This window comes from Anopheles arabiensis, chromosome 3 (genome assembly GCF_016920715.1).
Source record: "Anopheles arabiensis isolate DONGOLA chromosome 3, AaraD3, whole genome shotgun sequence".
In the NCBI taxonomy this organism is placed as follows: Eukaryota; Metazoa; Arthropoda; class Insecta; order Diptera; family Culicidae; genus Anopheles; species Anopheles arabiensis.
The window spans coordinates 86,360,063-86,375,819 of record NC_053518.1 but is presented as its reverse complement, the minus strand read 5'-3'; the positions used below and the strand labels follow the sequence as shown (position 1 = coordinate 86,375,819).

Sequence of the window (15,757 nt, the reverse complement as noted above, 5' to 3'; positions counted from 1 at the left end):
CAACGTATTCCCCTCCGTCCGGTTCGGTGGCATCGGTTTACCAATTAGGTGTTGCTTTAATGGGTTTGCCAGGGGTTCGTCGCTTTCCTTTATCGCAACACACTTCCAACTGCTTTCCTCAAAGAATAAGTGAGAGAAAGAGAGGAAGGAATGGGAAGGGAGTAACATTCAATCGCACGACCCAAAAGGTGCTCCAAAACAGACCAACCCATTTATGTTGCGCACCTCTTCGGGAAGGAGCGAGTGTTTTTTTCAACACTCTCTCTCTCTCTCTTTCTCTCTCTCTCTCTCTCTCTCTCTCTCTCTCTCCAGCTTTCTGTTCCAAACATGCGCACGCATCGACGTAATGTGCGCAGTTTGTTTGATTTAGCACTATTTATTAACATCCCGCCGATCTTCCTCTTCCCCTGCCCGAATTGTGCCTACAACACATCTCAATGTTCCGATTTGCTTGAACTTTTTCCCACTTCTTCCCGCGTCGCTAACGTATGTTCTTCGTGTTTTTTTTTCTTTTAAAATTTTAGATAACGCTCGTCAACTAACGTTGCGCCGCGACGCTCAAGGATCCGAGTACATCCAAACAAATTAAACACCGTCCGACGCATACAACACAACACATCGAGCAAGCGCACCAGGCGGGGCGGCAGCGGTTCGAGCTTGTTCGCAAAGGGTCAGACTAATTTTTATTGAACCGGCCGGCGAAGGGATAGCTGCTGCTGCTGCGCACGATCGCTGTACAAACACTGGAAGGGGGGAAAACAGTCTTAAGGCTCAAATAAACGGCCACGACCGACCGGTACACGTCTGCTGGAAGCGCTTGCGCAAATAAGAGTCGTTGCACACCCAGCACCAAAACGACGACATTGGGTCGCAAAGCTGAGCAAAGTAATCGTTCGTGTTTGGTGGAGCCTTGGATCTTGGATCACATCCTCAGCAGTTCAGCAGGATCAACTTCAGAAGGATGCATTCAACACCAACCACTCTGGTGTAGCATGCCTGGCGAGCTCACAAAAGCTTTTGACTATTGCGCACGGTGTGTGCGACTCCGATGGCAGCACTTCTTCCGCAACGGCAACGCAGGAACGATGGCAACGATGGTCACGGCAATGGACGCAGCACCCTTCCAGCAATGAGGCGCAAACAACTGCACCACGGCGTCAGTAGTAGCATTAACATCGGCAGTAAACGAAACCGCAAGCGGAGCGGCAACTTCTACCACGACGAGAGCACGGACAAAGGCAATGGCCACCGGGAGCCACATCTTACTACACGAACTGTTGTTGTACGTTGTCGTCAGGCACAGCTGACCGGAAGCGATCACGTAGGAGCAGGCGTAGCACAGAGCTACTAGTGTGCAGGAAGAGCTCTGCACACCATTCTGTCCTTCCCCATTCCCCGAAGGGTGTTTTATGTGTGATACAAAAAGGAATTGTAATACGACGATCAACCACAGAGTGCAAAACAGAGAGAGAGAGAAAGAGAGAGAGAGAGAGAGAGAGAGAGAGAGAGCAAACACAACAAGAACGAGCAAGAAAGGCGGCGTTAAAGAATGACACAACCGAGCTACTATGTCAGCAAATATGCCGGTGAATTCTGCAAGCTGGTGGTGGAGGGCGACTTCAGCAAGATCAAGTCCAAGTTTAAGGAGTTTGTGCTGGACTACCAGACGCCGGAAGACCTGAACACCCCGCTGCACCTATCGATCATTGCGCAGCAGAATCGCAATGAGATTATCCAGTTCCTGGTCGAGTCCGGGGCGGACTGCGACCTGCGCAACTCGATGAACCTGACCGCGTCCGAGCTGGCCATCAACCTTAACTTCATGGACGTGACCAAGTTCATGCTGGCGGTCGAGTTTCGCAACCTGACCGACTACCGGTGCTTCTACCGGCTGATCAGGCGCGGCTCCGTGCCGCTGCTGCAGCTCTTTCTCGAGCTGAAATCGTTCGACATCCACCAGCAGATCGCGTACGTGTCGAGCGTGTGGCACGAGCTGTACGTGAAGAATGTGCCGCTGACGAAGAGCATGGAGAACTTCCTCGAGTACCAGCTGCAGAACTACAGCTACGCGTACCATCATCCGCCGGCGCAGCCGCGCCCCGACCGGCCCAAGTTCGACCGGGAGCTCGAGCAGCGGATCGAGCTGATCGTGGAGTACACGCGCTACCTGACCAAGCACTACGGCGGCACGGACAACCTGAACGACTACGACGACAAGTTCCTGCTCGCGATCAAGATCGTGTACGACAATCTGTTCTTCGTGCGGGAAAAGCGCGAGCTGGTCGGGTCGGTGCCGGTGGAGGAGATCTGCCGGCTGCTGGCCGTTTTTTTGGCCATCTTCAAGAAGGCACCGCACTACGAGGTGTACAAGCTGCTGCTGAACAAGCGCACCGTGCTGCAGTATCTCGGTGCGGTCAGCGACGAGCTGGAGCGGATCAAGGCCGAGCTGGCGGAGAACCGGGGCCGCGAGTCGACGCGCTGGTCGAACGAGCTGCTGCTGTATCTGCTCTGCTGCATACGGGACGCGGCGCCGGCCAAATCGACCAAGGCCATCAATGGGCTGTGGCGCAAGAAGTGCGTGCTGAAGAAGAAGCTCATCTACTACGTGAAGGGCCGGCTGCGGGCGAACCCGGAGCTGGCCGCCATCCAGGCGCGGTACGTGAACAATCTCACCAAGCCGGAGCTGGAGGTGCTGCGGCAGGAGCTGCGGGCGCCCGAGTTTGTGGAGCTGACGCGCGCGACCGGCCGCTGGAACCGGGTCACCTTCTGCCGGCTGCGCAAAACGTACGACCACGTGGCGCAGCTGTACGCGATCAAGAAGATACTGCGCTACCTGGACGGGATAGCGCGGATTCAGCTGCCCCAGTACCAGGTGTCGGGCGTGCTGGCGATCAAGCGCACGCTGCAGGTCATTGCGGAAACGGTGGCTAGCACGCGGTACGCGCCGGCGATCGCCCGCAAGCTGGACAGCGTGGTGCACAAGATATTGCCGCTCAATCTGGACGTGGACGTGCGGGACTTTTACCAGCCGAACGTGTCGCTTTACAAGGCGTGCTCGGACAGGGCGGAGAACGGCCGGCTGGTGCTGCCGTTCGCGGAGGTGCAGTGCAGTCTGAAGTCGGTGCGGCGCTACTTCGCGTACGTGCACGATCTGAAGATGCTCGAGGCGTACAAGTGCTATCTGGGGAACGTGCATCAGCTGAAGAACTGGCGGCAGGTGGCAAGCTACAATCAGTTCGTGGGCGACGCGAACCGGATGTACTTCGAGAACCACACGCTCGACGATCTGCACTTCGAGCTGGAGGACTGCATACGCGTGGTGGAGGAGCTGCAGGAAACGTTCAGCCAGCAGCAGGACGAGAAGCTGAGCGATCTGCTGCGTTGTGTTTACCGTCCGCTGGCCCAGCGGTACGAGACGCTCACGAAGGGGGACGGTGAGCGAGCGGCGCTCGCCTCGATCAGCGCCAACTTCAACACCGTGATGCAGCTGTGCGGGACGGAGATCGAGATGGCGAAGGTGCGCCGTATCGTGGGGTCCTTTTTGGCCGAAAGCTACCCCAAGTACGACATCTGCAGCGACGAGCAGCTGCTGCTGCTGAATCCGCTCATGCAGGAGCTGCTGCACCTGTTCACCAACTATCTGTACCAGTACCAGATGGACGAGCGCGTCACGAAGAACTTCGTCACGATGGTGGAGGTCCTGCACGTCGGGCGGTACATTGCCGTGGATCACTTTGTGCCGGAGCGCACGAAACCGTGCGACAGCCTGCTGCACCAGAACTACACGAACGACATACTGAAGAAGTTCAACCTGCAGAACCTGAGCTCGATCGAGTTTGCGGTGCTGCACGAGCAGCTGTCCCAGAGCTACTACGACAACTGCTACAACCTGGACAAGAAGTACGCGGTGCTGACGATGTTCTTCAAGTCCACGAACCGGCCGGTGAACGACGCGATCGTGAAGCGCAACAAGCGCATGGACCGGGAAGAGTTCCAGTCGTTTCTGGACGCGAAGCTGAAGTTGATTGGGCAGTTTTTGCCGTGCAGCGATTTCAACGAGGTGACGCAGTTCATCAACGAGGCGGCCCCGCACGTCGAGTACGCGCTGGAGCACTGTCTGCTCGAGCTGTGCGAGATACTGACCGATCTGGGCGTGTTCCAGGACAATCAGTACGTGCTGAAGCTGCAGTCGGCGAACGTGAGCGGGCGCAACCTGCACGACTACCTGCGGCAGGATGCGCTCGAGTACGATATGCTGACGCTGACGCACAGCACCAAGGTGAAGGTGTTCCTGAACGGGCTGATCTTCAAGAGCAACGAGTTTAAGCTGTACCAGCCGCCGACCAGCCAGCGGGCCAACCCGGACGAGCTGCTGGCGATCAACGAGAATCTGATCAACAACTACAAGATGCGCTGGAGCTGGGTGGAGCAGCAGGAGCGCTTGTTCAAGTCGGTGGAGACGATCGATCTGAAGCTGCTGCAGGCACTGACGCCCGACTATGCGGACATTCGCGGCATGCGGTTGGGCGTGCTGTGCGACGGCACACCGTCGACGGAGTACGAGATCATCGACCATACGATACGCAACAATCTGAAGCAGATGGTCGACTACCTGTCGGAGGAGCTGCAGGCGATCTCGTACGAGAAGAAGCAGTTCTTCCAGTACGTGCTGGTGCGCAGCTCGAACTCGCTGTTTATTGATGCGCACTTCAGCCTGACCACGGTGCAGGAGCGCCAGGCGACGATCCTGTTTATGGCGCTTTACTTCCGCGCGTACGACGTGTTTCTCGAGTGCGTGAAGCGGTTCGAGCTGACGGTGAACCTGGGCAAGATCGTCAAGTATCTGAACCTGGAGTTTATCGAGAAGATTGCGAAGCAGATGAAGGACATCAACTGGAACTGTCAGGATGGCAATGGGACGACCGTGCTGGATCAGTGCGTGCAGAAGGGCGATCTGGCGGCGATCAAGAAGCTGATCAAGCTGGGTGTTGACATCGCGTCCCAGACGTCGGATGGTACTTCGGCGCTGCACCGTGCCTGTAGCTTAGGGCACACGGACATTGCCAAGCTACTGGTGAAGCAGCAGGTCTCGCTTACTTCGCTCAGTGGCACCGACCGCTTGCCGCTGCACTACGCCATACAGTATCAGGAGAACGAGCTGCTGCCGGTGCTCTGTTGCGACGACATCGACATCAACTCGGACCGGCACCGGCTGGTGAGGCGAGCGATCGAGTACGGCAATCTGGAGGCGCTGAAATACCTCGTCGACACGCGGCAGGCAACGCTGACGTTCGTCGATCAGCAGCAAAACACGGTCCTGCATCTCTGTGCCACGTACGGGCGGTTGGCGATGTTGCGCTACCTGCTGGACGACCATTCGGCAACGATTGACGGCGAGGAGAGTCTGCTGAATCGACGAAATGGCGCTTCCAAAACCGTGCTGCACATTGCCGTTCAGCAACGGCACACCGCAATGGTGGCGCTGCTGCTGGAGCGTGGTGTCGACGCGAGCCCCGCCGACGATACGGGCCGGACGGCGTACGAATGGGCTGTCCAGGGGAACAGCTTGCGCATTGCGAAGGTGTTTGCGAAGCATCAGCGAACGCTCCGGTCGTCCGGTGCGATCGCCTCCCATCCGCTCACGATCGCGATCGAGCAGCGCAACGTGCGGATGTTGAAGTTTTTGCTGCGCAACGGTTGCAGCTTCACCAGCGAGTCGCTCTGCCTGATCAAGGCCGTCTACACGCGCTCGCTCGAGCTGGTACGCTACATCGTGGAGCTGTGCAAGCCGGCCCTGCAGTATCGCGACCCGTACGACAGCACACCGCTGCACGTGGCGATCGCGATCGAGTGTAACGAAATCGCGGCGTATCTGATCGAGTCCGGCGCGGACATCAATGCGATCAGCAAGTTTGGCGACACGCCGCTGCACGTGGCCGCCCGGCACGGCAACATTGTGGCGGCCCGGATGCTCATCCTGAAGTATGCCGCCGTGGACGAGCGGAACGCTTCCGGGCTGACCGCGCTCATGCAGGCGATGTACTCGCGCCAGCTCGACATTATGAAGCTGCTGATCGGGGCGGGCGCCAACATCGATCTGCTGAAGCTCCATCTGGCGGAGATCGAGCAGCTGGCGAAGCTGCCCACCATCCACATGTTTGTCGATCATTACGGGCTGCTCGAGTTCATGATCCTGCAGCTGCAGTACGATCCGAACGTGCGCGACGGCCGCAACCAGCAGAGCCTGCTGCACAAGGCGTGCTACGCGAACAATCTGCAGATCGTGCAGTTTCTAGTCGACTGGTGCCGGCTGCAGACGGAGCAGCAGGACGCGAACGGCCGCACGCCGCTGGCGATCGCGAACGAGTGCAAAAACTACGAGGTGGCCGAGTTTCTGCGCAGCAAGAAGAGGAAAAAGTCGCAGATCGCACCGCAGCGCTACTTCGATCCGGCGGGTATGATGTGAGTGCGAGGAGCCAGAGATAGCAGCAGCACCACCGCCAATCCAGTGTCGTCCAGTGACCTTTAGTAGAATGGAAATGTGTTCCCGTCGCTTTGCAGACGTGCGCTGTTCGGTGTTGCACGATTGAAGCCCCACAAAAAAGGGACTTCTTAATAATGCAATGGATATTGTCGGTGTTTGGAGCTGTATCTTCGATTGGAAGAGAGCGGTGGTGAGCCTCTGTCGATTAGCACTGTGTGCTGCACAGCAGAGGACTCGAGCGCACCGTGACGTGACGTAGCGCTGCAAACCGATGGCCATACACATTTCTGATATGCTCCAGTGAAAATGGTTTCCCTTTTCCTATTTTTTTTTTTTTGTTGGAAGGCTTCCCACAAACAAAAAGTTCCTCGCGTCCCGAATTTGTCTGCGTTTAGCTGGCTTGCGGTATGAAGAACACGATCATTGGGCGGGTTTATTTCGATCGAATGGTTCGAAGAAGAGCAGTATGCGTAGCATTTTTTTTTAGATGGAATATTTTATACTTCTTATCATTCCTGTCGTGTAGTACCACCTCACCCGTGGGGGCAGGGTTTCCCGTCTCATATTCTGGTCAGACTTTCGTAATCGAATTTTGGGACGCAACTAAACTCAGAAGCCAACCCACTTTGCTCTAGCTAAGCTTGAGTCTCGTATATCCTTGTTTTTAATGACAGTTTTCTTTCAATCTCAACAAAACCCCTAATAAGACATTTGGTCCCCCACCCCTGTATTTGCTGTTCTAGTCAGTGAGCTACTGTTGTTTTTTTGGATCTACATCCGACGATGGATCGGGGAAAAAAATCAAAAGAAAACACAGAATTGGATCATAGAAGCACAAACGGAGGAAGCAATAATTTTGAAAAAACACTAAAATTAAGCTTCGATTTGTTTGGTGAATTTTAAAACCACTACGTTTCCATTTCCTTTTTTTCTCTAAACGACACTGATGGTGCTGGGTGCCTGCTATTTTTAAAGTAAGAATGCAACATTGTAAGAAGTTTACAGCATGGTCAGCTAAAGCTCAAAATTGAGTAGAATATTCGGTCGCGAAAGCCAAACGAACGCAAACAAAAATAATCAATGAACAAAGGATTTCCTTCGTGATTTTAGATGCAAAAAGGAAAGTATGTGTGATTTTAGCCGTTTACTACTACTAACAACAAGAACAACAAATACTACATTCCTACTACCGATTGGAGGACAACGTGATGAGATCGACATGAAATGCGTATTTTAAAGAAGAAGAAGAAGAAGAAGAAGAAGGGAAAAGGGGACCGCACGTGTACAGACAAAGCCGGGGTCGCCCACAACAATCTATGCGTGTATTGTATTCGGAGGATAAAAGCTAGCCTAAACGACCATATGGTATTGTATGCGTGTGTTTAAGTAAACTGGATGTACTACTTCCTACCTTACTCTACTCTACTACCCTTTGGTGTCTGATTATAACATAGTGATTAGTGGTATTATGACGTTGAGTGCGGTTGAGGATGAATAGGAGCAGCAGGGACAGGATCCTTTGTTGGATGAAAAAGTGGGGGGACATACCGAGTGTATCGCCAAGACGTAAAATAGATGAGGAGCACGCGCAGTAACGATCAGCCCAGATCCAACTCTGTGGACATTTCTAGAAGTATAAGATAAAATCTTTTATTGTACCTTTCTAAGTAACGAAACCTCGCATATTCCTTCACCCGCGTGTGTGCGTGTCTGCTCGCCAATGGACATTGTCTGTTAAAGTGTGAGTGTGTACTGAGCCTGAGCCGGCGGCTGGGGAAACCGGACCCACGCTTAGTAGTAGGGTTTAGTAAGACGTGAAAAGAAACTAATAACCTCGCATTTATTACACGATTACAAAACTACCATTATAATATATACATATACACACGTTATATACACTCACAGGCAGACTGTATGAAGCATTGCTACATTCTGCATTGAGTGACGTAATAAGGTCCCCTTGAGTCTCCAGCGCAGAAGTATAAACATCAACCGAAGGCTCTTAGTACACACTCACACAACAAACGAACGCCCATTGCGGTAGACTGCACACGCGGGCAGAAGCAAATAAATAACTACTACTACTACTACTACTAAAACCCTTAGCCATTAAGAGAGCGGTAAGTGCAGCAAGCAAAACAAGAGAGAAAAACAAAACAAAATGCCAGTGCAGAAGAAGGGGAGAAAGTAAATTATTTATTAGGTAGACACTCGTTATGCATGCACCAAATTTAATATAATATATTAAATGGCAGTGCAGCAGAGTAACACCGTCACGCCACGGGTCGCGGCCACAGGCATTATTGGAGTAGGAAAATTTGGAGAGTAGTAGTAGCAAAAGAGGAGAAATAGAGGGGGAAAACAGAACAGCGCACAAAACTGCAGATGGAAAGGAAGAACGTGAGAGAAAAAAGAAAAAACGATGTTTTTAGTTTGGTTACGGCGCTATATGCTAGAACAAATGCTACGGATAATCCTACTACCCCCTTCCCGGTCATCCTCCGGAAATCCAAGGGGAGCGGGGGTTTCCGGACGGAGTGTGCAAAGGCAACGCTAAACCTCGCATGGTTTGTGAAACGTAATAAGAAACATATATATAAATATATAAAGAGTAGGAAGTTAAGTTAAGGAATATAACAACAACAACAAAAACACACAAAACAAAACACTGTGTCCTGTGTGAAAAACTCGCAAAACACGCAAAAGTCGCCATCCCTCGCATTAGTATATAAGGAAAAACATGAAGAAGAAGAAGAAGAAGAAGAAGAAGTAAAAACGTACTAAATATCTAAAAACACATAGCGTCAAGTGGTAAAACAGAAAACGAAAATGTGCAAAAACACCCGAATATCAAAACACGAAATGGTAAAAAACAAAACAAGAAAAACAAACCCAAACGAGATTTATATCTGTTCAATGTCTAAAATCGTTAGAATCAATCAAAGCAAGGAGTAGACAAGAGAGAGCGGCAAAATTAAGCTGCAAAACTGCAAGAAGCACCATTCCACCTCAACGGATAAAAAAGCCATTCCCCATTTTTGCAATCGATACAACTTCAGTGAAAAACATTTCAAACCAACTGTTGGTGTCAAAATTTTGTGTCAAACAAAAGCGAACAAAAACTTAAACGTTCATCTTTGTGTGTGTGTATGTAGTGTGTCTGTTTCCTTTTGCGTAGTTGATTGTAAAAGACTCTATTTAAATTCGTTAGTGCAAAACACACACACACCCCCCATTCCCGGAACGACTCGTCAAATGAAGTAGAACGACACTGCCTTATAGTGCGAGCAGTTCTGGGGACGGTTTTTGTGTATGGATTTTTCCTCTTTTGGGGATTAATGCTATTTTTCCCTTGCCACTCATTTGATGTTTAACGTAATCTTATTAACCATTCCATTGCCAACAGTTGTAACGCACAACGTGTTAGTTTTCGTACTTTTTTTTGTTTGTTTGTTTTTGGTATACGTTTGTACGGACCTCAGTTCCACGTACTATTCGGTAAGCGCGTGAAGTGTAGCAAATTCAATCCTATCTTCCAAAAGTACTATTACATTCCTAAAAAAACAAAACTCGTAGCAGTAAGCTAAGGTTAAACAAAAAAAGCTAAAGAAAGCAACAAACTCTGTTCTTTGTATACGCAAAAACGCATCCCCCATCTCCAGCAGGTTGCAAACATTTCAGGATTCAGGATCGGTTTTACTTTTCTTTATATCCTCACCAAACCTCGCATTTTAAAAAACAAACCGATGATGATATAGAGATAAAGTGAAACGTGTCTGTGTGTGTGTATGTGCAAACCTGAAAGGAATTATTTCTACTGCAATATGAACAAATACAAACATAAAAACGCCCAGTTTTTAGCACCACAGCTAAACACACAAACCCGATGTCAGATTATTTTGTTAACAAAATAAAATGAATTAATTTTTGGAGAAAAACCACCGGATGTACCGACGTTTAATGTTTGTATGATATCCGAAAAAATGTAAAACTTCTTACCAGTCGTCCTGGTGGGTGGGTCAATTCATAGGTACAGGTGCTTGATGTTTAATAATTATCTATCTCTATGACATGGCCCGGTCGACAATCATTCTCCAGAATGCTCGGTCCCTGGCTGAAGCCTCCCATCCATGCAGACACCCGATCTCCGTCAGGTCTCGTTTTACCTGGTCCAGCTATCGAGTTCGCTGTGCTCCCCTGCGCCTTATGCCGAGCTGGGGATTGCTGTCGAACACCTTCTTGGTAGGGCATGAGTCCGGCATCCTCATGACCTACCTCAGCCAGCGTATCCTGACAGCCTTCGCCATCGTCAGGATCAGCAAGCTCGTGATTCATCCAAACGCAAACCCTAAGATGGTTCGGAGGATGCGTCGCTCAAACACGCCCAGAGCGTTTGCGTCCTCCGCTCGAATGGTCCAGGACTCGTGTCCGTAGAGACCACCAGGTGAATCAATGTGCGATATATCTCACATTTCGTGCGGGCTCGAAGTCTGCGGGATCTCAGCAGTCGGTGAAGCCCATAGTAAGCACGATTCCCCTGAACAATGCGTCTCCAGATTTCGCTACTGATGCCGTTGTCCGAAGTAACGACCGTCCCGAGATAGCAAAACTCCTTTACTACCTCGAGATTATCGCCGTCAACTGATACACTGCTTCCCAGATGGTCGTTCAACAAATCTTGTGCCGCAGTTATGCCAGTTTTATCCGTTTTCCAGGCTTGACCACTGTCTGAGGATGTCTGATGTCTCAACACTGCCTCAGCCTTGTTCGGATGGCATCCGACAGCTCGAACGAAACTAAACCCTTGTCTTACTTTCTTTCTTTTTTCCGGTTTGGTCTGTTCAGTTTCTTAGCGGAGGTCCGATTAGGTCAAAATGATAGTGTACTGCGCCTTGAAATCGATACTTCAATTTGTGTAGTTTATCACGCAAAACTGGTCAACGAACTCACGATATGGCCGCAGAAAACACTGGCAATGTTTACTATGATGTTTACTTCAATTACTTATATTGTAGGGCAGTTTCGAAGAGAATGAACTCGACTTCCAGGTATAAGTCTGGTTCGATTTTCAGTTGAAAACAAACAAACATTGTGTGTTCAAATTCATGTGTTCGATTGTCGTTATTAATTTCGTTTATCATTCTTTTGCAGTAGAAAACAATTGCAAATTCAATTTTGCTGGCACTTTGAAAGACAGCATCCGGCAGCACAGCACAAGGGGGCGGAGCTACGTGCCACAAGCAAAACAAACGGCCGGAAGAAAATTGATCAGATTAGATTTATTTCAAGCAAAACAGCATTTTGAAAAACCAGTTCAAAGAGTAAAATATTTTATAATTTACATTTTAATTAACTTAATTTAGTGAATAAATGGATCATTGAACTGTATTATACATAAATAAAGCGTAAAAAGCTTTGAGATCCGATCCGAAGAACGGAACCGATGCGATAAACCAAACCAGCAACTGACGTGGAATTGTTTATTCGCGATGTGTTGTCATTTGCAAACAATGTCAACAAAGGAATTGTGAGCGATTTTTTCGTTTCGGGAAAGAACGCGTACGCGGCTTAGTTAGAGGCGAAATGTTTTTGAAGCATAATTAGTTAGTTCTAATAGTGTAGCTGGAAAAGGCTGAATATTGTTTGTTTATTCTACTTTGCGGTAGTTCACACGTTCACAACAAACACACACACACAAACAAATAGAAGCATCTCCAGCATCGTGCTAGCAAATCCCACTCGTGTCGGCTTATCGGTGCTACGTGTCGAATGGTTTACCCCTTTTACGTTGTAATTAAAGCACTTCCACCCCGATTACCATGCTGAAGGCAGTCATCTTGATCGGTGGCCCCGAGAAGGGTAAGTTCACGTGAAGCAAACCGGCATCGAAGCGCTCTTATTCACCGGCTCTTTGCCCCTCATTTACAGGAACGCGCTTTCGCCCGCTCTCGCTCGACACACCGAAGCCCCTGTTCCCGGTGGCCGGCAAGCCCATCATCCAGCACCATGTAGAGTCGTGCGTGCGCATCAAGGAGCTGAAGGAGATCCTCATCCTCGGCTTCTATCCGGCCACGCAGATGCAGCAGTTCGTGAGCAACATGCAGAACCTGTACGATGTGAACATTCGCTACCTGCAGGAGTTTACCGCGCTCGGGACGGCCGGCGGCATGTACCACTTCCGCGACCAGATCCGGTCAGGCAATCCGGGCGCGTTCTTCGTGCTGAACGGGGACGTGTGTGCCGATTTCCCGCTGCAGGAGCTGTACGACTTTCATCGCAGCAAGAACGAGAAGGCGCTGGTTTCGATCATGGGCACGGAAGCGACCCGCCAGCAGGCCGTCCACTACGGCTGCCTGGTGCTGGGCAAGGACGAGGAGGTGACGCACTACGTGGAAAAGCCCCGGTCGTACCTGTCCACGCTGATCAACTGCGGCGTGTACGTGTGCTCGATGGATATTTTCGCCAAAATGGGTGCGGTGTTTCACTCGAAGCAGCAGGACTACAGTATGCTGAACAATGGCAACGGCAAGGACAGTGGACACATACAGTGGGAGCAAGAAATTCTGACGCCGCTGGCAGGGACGGGGAAGCTGTATGCGCTTCCGGTCAACAACTGGTGGTCGCAGATTAAGACGGCTGGGTCGGCCATTTACGCCAATCGGCATTACTTGGCGCTGTACAAGAACGCACATCCGGAACGGTTGGCTAGTGCGGGGTTGAAGACGGAGAATGACAATGCAAATCTCGTTTGCAACATCGTACCGGACGTTCACATTCATCCGACTGCTTCGGTGCATCCAACGGCAACAGTGAGTAGTGGCGCTTTCTATCCAAAGGACGCATTTGTAACGTTTAATCTTGAAATGTTTCCTTTAAGCTCGGTCCTAACGTTTCCATCGGCCCAGGCGTGGTGATCGGTCCGGGAGTGCGCGTTCGCGAATCAATCATCCTCGAGAATGCCGTCATCAAAGATCACTCGCTAGTGCTTCACAGCATCGGTGAGTATAGAGTGCGGAAGCAAGATTAAATCAATATTAACCTTTTTTGCTTTTCCCCTTCTTTCTTGCAGTTGGTCGTGGTTCGCAGATAGGCATGTGGGCACGGGTCGAGGGCACACCGAGCGATCCCGATCCGAACAAACCGTTCGCCAAGATGGAAAATCCACCGCTGTTCAACACGGACGGCCGGCTAAACCCGTCCATCACGATACTGGGCTACGCCGTCAGTGTGCCTTCGGAGATGATCGTCCTGAACTCGATCGTACTGCCGCACAAAGAGCTGAGCCGTAGCTTTAAGAATGAAATCATCCTGTAACGGGTAGTAAAGTGAAACGTGAGGAAAGTGAAAATCGGAGGAAAACCCGCAATAGAAATGAAAAGAAATGGCACGTTAGAAGTACGGGTAGAGCAATATAAATCCCTTGCCACAAATGAAACAATCGACCAGGTTGAAGACGTACAATCGATGACTAGCAAATGGCAATTGCCAGAGTTGTTTTGTTGCGATAACACATTTTTTTTTAAATTTTTGTCAAAAATTGCCACTTCTAAGTTTTATACTACCGATAGAGGGAACAATAGAATAGAGAAACGCCAAAGCGCAGGTGAAACGTTGCCATTAACAAGTGTGAGGATAAGGAAGACCCGTCAAATTGGCATAAATCGAATGGAAAAGCTCGTGATACAATAAACATGTTTTTTTACTGGGATCTTAACAAACTTGAATAAAACCTTTACCTTATTATACCATATTTAGCTTTTTTATATTTTATACATTTTAGCAAATAATTTGCTTTGGGCGTTTTTGTAAAATAAAACCAAGAAAGAAAATAAATTAGGCAACACCTGGAGAATGTAATTTTGTCTAAAAAAATGTAAAATGAAAACAAAAAAAAACTAAAAAGATGACAAATGTAGTAAAAAAAAGAAAGAAAAGCAAAAAAGAAAAACTGAGCTACAAAATCAGGATTGGAATGCAGTGGAAGCTTTTTATCCCTATTCCAGGCAATCGGCTACATGGGTAGCCAAATCGATTTCTTTTGCTTATTTCTCTGACAAAAGGAATCCGATTGGCTTGAATTTGGAATCTATATGTAAACCACAGCCATTTTTCTCTGAATTTTTTTCGTAGAGTTTTTTTGAGTATAATAACTATGTTTTTTTTAGAATTAATGTTGGCAATACCCCTATTCCAGGAAACCGGGCTACCCGGGTAGCCAGCGACTTTGGAGACTTTTATCTTTTAAAAGCATCTTTTATTTATGGATGCAATATTCTGATGAAAATTAAATAAACTGATACAGTTTCTATAGCATATATTGGTTCCACTCGCGGCCGTTTCTATGTTATAGCATTTCAAAGTTGAAAGGATTTTGTTGCAAACAGTTACAAAACGTAAAAAACCATTTATTAAATTATAAACATTTTCATTACGAAATGGCTCTTATAGTTTTGAGAACTGTATATTAAACGTCTAACATTTTTTCAGATTTTTTATATGACTCATAAAAAAGATAAAGGAGTTTCAATTTGAATAAAAACTATTACAACACACCTGCCCTCATGATGTTATAAAACGCGTGATTGCAACATATGTAAAACTTCATTAAATGGTCCCTATTGATAAGTTTTGTTGAATAAACGTAGTAAAGAGACGGAATTTAAACAATGTGTGTGAATTTTCTCTGACTTTAGTGTCTTCTTACCAGGACGGATCATAATGTAACAGTTTTTATTTCAATCGAAACTCCTTTATCTTTTTAACTATTCCTAGAAGTTTTTTACAATTTTTATCAGAATAATGCATCGTATAATTATTGCATTATTGCATTTTTTTATTGTACTGACAGGGTAAACCAAAACTAAAAAGAAGACAGATGTTATCAAAAAAGGAAGAAAAAGCTTAAAAAGAAAAATTGAGCTACAAAATCAGTACTGGAATGCACTGGAAGTCTTTTAAAAAGAGACTTCCAGTCGATGCACCAAAAGTAGCTCAAACTTTCCTAAACTGAGCTACCATTCTCCCCGTAGGGTATGCACTGTGCACACTAAACGTTAAGCATAGGCGACCATGGACATAATTTTCTTTTCAAAATTCCACCAAAAATCCGTTATAAGTTAGATTGAATTTAACAATTTAAAGCAAACCATTTGCAAGTCACAATAGAATTCACATTAATTTATAGCACAATCTTTTTCATCCTTCTTCACGCAAAAACTTTTCCAACAGTGCGCCAACCACAATCACACACACACTTGCACACACGTGGAATCG

At 48.4% G+C, this 15,757-nt stretch overlaps 2 protein-coding genes across 5 annotated transcripts in view; both read left to right on the top strand.

Annotated features, from left to right (window-relative positions):
* LOC120901510 overlaps window positions 1–10,078 on the top strand; it is a 34,098-nt gene extending 24,020 nt beyond the window's left edge. For 3 of the 4 annotated variants that reach the window (XM_040309522.1, XM_040309523.1, XM_040309520.1), the window contains one exon: window positions 525–10,078. In XM_040309522.1, the coding sequence (XP_040165456.1) occupies window positions 1,550–6,466 (4,917 nt within the window). In that variant the 5' untranslated portion in view covers window positions 525–1,549 and the 3' untranslated portion in view covers window positions 6,467–10,078. The remainder of the gene's footprint in view (window positions 1–524) is intronic. The other variant, XM_040309524.1, reaches the window with a different exon arrangement.
* A 1,903-nt stretch (window positions 10,079–11,981) lies between these two features.
* On the top strand, window positions 11,982–14,234 carry LOC120903357 (mannose-1-phosphate guanyltransferase alpha). The gene is made up of 4 exons (XM_040312751.1): window positions 11,982–12,343; window positions 12,413–13,293; window positions 13,362–13,482; window positions 13,554–14,234. Exons 1-4 carry the CDS (start codon window positions 12,304–12,306, stop codon window positions 13,796–13,798), a joined length of 1,287 nt encoding a protein of 428 aa, XP_040168685.1. The 5' UTR covers window positions 11,982–12,303; the 3' UTR covers window positions 13,799–14,234.
* Window positions 14,235–15,757: the final 1,523 nt, after the last annotated feature.

Excerpts from the sequence above, each read along its gene's own strand:
- LOC120903357 (XM_040312751.1), top strand. The coding sequence starts at position 12,304 with ATGCTGAAGGCAGTCATCTTGATCGGTGGCCCCGAGAAGG. Across the intron at positions 12,344-12,412 it reads GATCGGTGGCCCCGAGAAGG|GAACGCGCTTTCGCCCGCTC; the intron begins GTAAGTTCACGT and ends CCTCATTTACAG. Across the intron at positions 13,294-13,361 it reads CGGTGCATCCAACGGCAACA|CTCGGTCCTAACGTTTCCAT; the intron begins GTGAGTAGTGGC and ends GTTTCCTTTAAG.